The sequence below is a fragment of the Parasteatoda tepidariorum genome, chromosome 7, assembly GCF_043381705.1.
Source record: "Parasteatoda tepidariorum isolate YZ-2023 chromosome 7, CAS_Ptep_4.0, whole genome shotgun sequence".
NCBI classification, from domain to species: Eukaryota; Metazoa; Arthropoda; class Arachnida; order Araneae; family Theridiidae; genus Parasteatoda; species Parasteatoda tepidariorum.
The window spans coordinates 86,840,938-86,846,491 of NC_092210.1; the positions used below are offsets into that span (position 1 = coordinate 86,840,938).

Here is a 5,554-nt window from a genome sequence, read left to right on the forward strand (position 1 = left end):
TGATGCTCGTTCCGACACATCTCGCACCCACAATCATTCCACGTTGAAATTCAGTTAAATCACTTTTCTTTCCCATATCTGAACAAGCAACACAGTATAACTGATGACTCACTTGTCCAGCATTCCCGTGTTATGATTATCTTGCCCTCTAGCGGCAACGCTGTGACGCAATAACTCATTTGCATAAAACTCTGAGGTGGTCATAATAATTTGGCCACTCAGTGTATTTTGTATAAAGATATTGGATGTATTGTAACATCATATTATCAATTCATCATTCATCACAACATCAAGATATGTTCAGTTCAGCTCTCGATCACTTTAGTACGTAGAGAACTTTGGGGCTGCAAACGGAGGGGTAACGCGCTTTTCTATATAAATTTGGTTTTATACGTCAAGATTCTGATTTGAATATGGAAGACGATAAAGAGAACTGCATATTTCTATCATTTTTTTTTTTTCTAAGTGGTTTCTTATTTCTCGCTCTAAGACTTTCTCTTTTCCTTTATGTTAACGGTTATAGTTAACCTCCAATAACATTTTTGTTTCGGATGATTTAGTTCCATTTACTTCTCTAAAATATTTTTATTTTCAGATATTAAATTTGTACTTGCAATCATAGTATGTAAACTACAACAACATGGTTAATGCAAATTAAATACATAATTCGCATTAAATATCCCATGAGCATGGAATTTAAAATATTTATACACTATAGTACACAAATAAAAGCGACGCTAATTGTGAACTATAATGTATAAACATTTTTCCATCAAGTTAAACTACATATTTGAATGCCAGAAAATCCTACATTTCAGATAAATTGATTATGTAGTTCCCCTAAAAATAATTATTTCATTTTCTTAACCATTCCATCAATTTATTTCCAAATATAAATTTTAGCTTTTTAAATTTTATAGCGCAATTATGTTTTGACATTTACATAATCATTTTAAAGGGTGGCACATTGAATTATTTTACAGTATGTATAACAACTGCATTTACATGATTAATCGAACACTAAATTTTTTTATTTTATTTTATTCATATAATATTAATGAGCCATTTTTATTTATTTCTGTTCAGCTCTTTCGATGGATATAGACGTTGTTTATTGATGGTGCTATACACACAAGAAGATTGCCGTGAAACTGCAAGTGATTTCTTGACTAAATTATCTGACAGAATGGGTGGCGTTTTGACCCAAGGAACTTGCTCCGAACACTTTGAACGCTGCACTGGTCCTTCTTCTGGAATAAAATTTGAACCATCAAAGTTTATATGGATAGCAGCACTTCTGCTCACATTTTTGGCTCTATAATCATCTAAATGATGATGTGTTCATCTCAAGTAGAAAAGCATCCATTTTCATGATCACAGTTTTTCAAACACAACGTTTGTTTGTATTTACACTGCCGTTGAATTTGAACTGTTGTTTGAGGTTCTTAAAAGACTAATAGAAACGTTAAATTTATAACTGATTATTCGCAAGTTAAACAGAACCTGACTAAATTTACCTTGAATTTTAATGTGGTGCGAATTTTCTAAAACCTTAGTAAGGCGTCAATTTGAACCATTTTTTTTTTCAATTTGCACCATAATACAGTGTGGTCACTTTCTAATTAATTTGGTTCATTTGCACTAAAGTATGGTTCAGTTTAGTACGCTATTGAGTTTACAGCAAATTTGAACGATATTGTGAAGAACATGAGCTTGCTACAAAAAGTTGTAAATAGAAGGAAATGTAAATTTCCTTTTTTTTATTTAATTTATTGTATTACTTTTTAAAATTATTATTGAAGTCATTTCAAGTCTAAATACATTTATTTATGTATTAATTCTGTTATTAATATCAGATTTTTCCTGAAACAATTTTTTTTTAAATATTCTCTACCTACAACTTGATAAGATCTGCTGGAGCGTGAATGATCCGTGCTAAATTCAACAATATTGGACTTATTCAATGTATTCAACTTATAGTTTAACTTATATATTTCAAATGAACAATTTGAAAAATACCTGCAGTTTTATGAAATATTTAGCTTCTTTAAGTTTTGACTAAAATTATATGTTGAAATTATTCATAAATGGACTCATTTAATGAGCATTAACATTTGACTTTGCATTTTAAACTTCGCTTTGTTTGGTCTTTTCTACTTTGCCTTCAGTAGCTTTCGTCACAAAAATATTACACCTTTGTGTTAATAACCAAATAAGTTATTTTGAATAATTTATTTTATAGATATTACCTTTGCTGACTTATGTTCTAAACACTTGTCTTTATAGTATTTATAATAAGTATTATCTGTCATTTTAATACTTGTATTTTAACAGCATTTTAATTATTTGTTATCTTGTATTTTTACGCCTTTTATCAGAATAGTTTCTTTTATTTTTATAATCCTTTTTAAGAATAAAAGAACTTATTTTGTTCGATTAATAATGCAACAAGCATTATAGACAAAAATATTTGATTTGTGACCTATTAAATTTTATTTTTGTAAAAAATAATTGTTAGACGAAATAGTAAATTTGTTTAAATTATTAAGCAAAATTTAAGCACAAATATGGAGTTGGAAAGTAATTGATATCAAAAAGAGATTATTTTTCAAATCATGCTTCCCCTAGGCTAAAATTATTTTTCATTACAGACTTACTTAAACATTACGATTGTCATGTTTCAATTCAAGTTGCTTTCTTCTCTACATAAAAAAATGAAATTAAAAAGAATGAAGTAAGAAATAAATAAGTAAAAAATAAATAGATAAAAAATAAATACAAAAAAAAAGTAAAAAACAGGGAAACTTGTATAAAGAAATTTATTTGCAGTTTTAGAAACATCAAGCTGTTCTTGAAGCTGTTTAACTACTGTGTTCGTGTATTCGTGTACTATACAATGTATATATATTTTTGTGATCGATGTTGTGTTCAGTTATATTGTACTATTGAATTATTGAGTTATTTAAAATAGTAGCTTTTAATATATTTCAATAAAATCTATATTTATGTGGAATATGCTATTTTTAAATTTTTTTAAGCCGATCCTTTGTTTAACTAGTTAAGTGATACATTTTATTTTTGAAGCAGTGATAAGTGATGGGATTTTGATCACTTATTTCGATTGTTAATCCATCACTTTTTCATGGATCACTTTTTGATCAACCTAAATAGTAATTTGCATTCTTGAATTATTTTCTATTTTATTTTATTCCTGTATTTTTGAAAAAAGGACTAAAAGAATATTTATATAGTTTAAAAAATCATATATTAGGGAGACCGGAAAGTAGTGACGTTTCGGTGCATTTGATATTTGTTATCAAGATTTCATTTTTAATCAATAATGAATTCAACTCAGTTAGCAACAATCTTCCTATGCAGGATCGGAAATGGATCGAAAAAAAGGAATTGATTTTTAAGACTAACGAATATTTAATGTGCCGAAACGACATTACTTCCCAGTCCCCCTAATATTTTGGAACAATATTATAACTGCAATTATTATTTTTTTTTTTTTTTATAAATAAATTTCTTCCAATTTCTAGTTCACAAAATACATATATAAAAATTGAACACATGTTCCTAAAAATCTGGAAGCTAAGCCAATGTGATAAAGATTAAGAATTCATATTTTTATTTTCTATATATTTTTACAGTGTGTGTGTGTGTGGTGAGCAGCCTATCGAGCCACATAGTTCGTTACAGCTGGGTACAGCGCACAAAGAAAATAATAAATAAACAATATCAACTGAATAACTTGCATGCTAATGTTCGGATTGCCACGTATTGAGTGTAAATTTTAATGGTTTCAGTGGTAGACTTCAAATATGCTGGTTTAGTTAAGTACTAAAAACTTATTACGTGAAATTGTTAACGAAAAATTGAAAACAAAGGCGATAAACAAAAAATAGGAAAAAACCAGAGGAGCTGAAAATTGAATATAATTTAAAAATACATAAAGGTGATAAAACAAAAGGAGAGCCGGCCGTCTACATAGTGGGCAGGGAACTGTCCTTGCATCAGAAAGATCTTGGGTTCAAATCCCGGGCAAGGCATAGATGTTTCTTTCTCTCTCTCTGTGTTTTATGCCCTTTCTCCTTTGTGTGTGAATGTGATCAGCCCTATAAACGGGTTGTGGTTGTGTGAATGGCGTGGCAAAAGTCGAATTCCTGGCCATAGATGGCGCCACTGAAAAACAGGAACAATCGCACCCCCACTGCCTAAACAGGCATACGACAAAAAAAAGCAGAAGACTCATTGATCGAGAGAAACAAATTAGAGCAAAATGCATTTCCACGATCTATGAGATAGTGAGGAACTCATATCGTTAGTGAATCGGGATTCATATAAATAAAACAAGATACCCGGGCATCAAGATAAGCTTATGTAAATAATATGGAAAGCATTAGGGCATTATCGAAATTGAGTTTGAGCCCAAGATTCATTTCAATAATGAGCGGCAATGGATGATTTATCACATTCTTGGTTATAAACCTATCTATTATGTTTCCTTTAAAAAAATTTAGAGCGTGCCTGGTTTGTCCAAAGTAGCAAAATGTGCTCTGGTAAGTTATCCCTTTTCCATGTCTCACTCTCGGCTACCGCAAATTCATCCAGCTTTGTTTTTCCCGTTATTTTCCTTTTTTCGTTGATGACCGTATATTTACTGTTTCAAGTCACTTTTATTTCGCTCATTCACGTCTGACAACTTTTGAGAAGGTTCGAACCCCACCGGCCGAAGACTCCTCGTGAAGTAAATGGTGACTGATGCACGTTAAATCTGTCGAGTCGCAAAGTCCTCTATGTTCCCATAACAAATCAAAACCTCTGGGGGTACTGGATTGGAGATCGATCGTTCTCTGATTCAGGTCAAAATTACGATCTGTGGATGAATGAATGAATGGATGTATGAATCGGTTNTTAGGGCATTATCGAAATTGAGGTTGAGCCCAAGATTCATTTCAATAATGAGCTGCAATAGATGATTTATCACATTCTTGGTAACAGACATATCTATTATGTTTCTGTTAAAAAAAAATTTAAAGCTTGCCTGGTTTGTCCAAAGTGTGTTCTGGCAAGTTATTCCTTTTCCATGTCTCACTCTCGGCTACCGCAGATTCATCTAGCTTTGCTTTTCCCATTATTTTCCAATTTTCGTTGGTGACCATATATTTACTGCTTCAAGTCAATTTTGTTTTTCTCATTCACATCTGACAACTTTTGAGAAAAGGCGCTTACTTTTGAATGCATAAAACATTTGTTTCAAAAATAGGAAGACGGTGATAAAAGTTGAGATGTTTCGAGCGTTCAAAATTAGGGGTCCTTTCTCACGACGTCAAATTGATTCGCAACGTGAATTTTTGAATGCCCAAAACATATCAACTTTTATAATCATCTTCATATTTTTTTGAAGATGGGGAACTTCTTAACTTTTTTCTGTTTTTTGGGATTATTTAAATAGTAACACACTATATTAAACCAAAATATTCCATGCGATAACGAAATAAGTTATACATCAAATAACGGCATAGGCTCTTAGATTTTAGAAATAATAATA

At 30.8% G+C, this 5,554-nt stretch overlaps 1 protein-coding gene across 1 annotated transcript in view; it reads left to right on the top strand.

The window, feature by feature from the left end:
• Positions 1-3,013, top strand: part of LOC122270447 (uncharacterized) — a gene marked incomplete in the record, with an annotated part of 42,041 nt that extends 39,028 nt beyond the window's left edge. The window contains 1 exon segment of the mRNA XM_043047794.2: positions 1,087-3,013. Within this exon segment, the coding sequence (XP_042903728.2) occupies positions 1,087-1,321 (235 nt within the window).
• Positions 3,014-5,554: the final 2,541 nt, after the last annotated feature.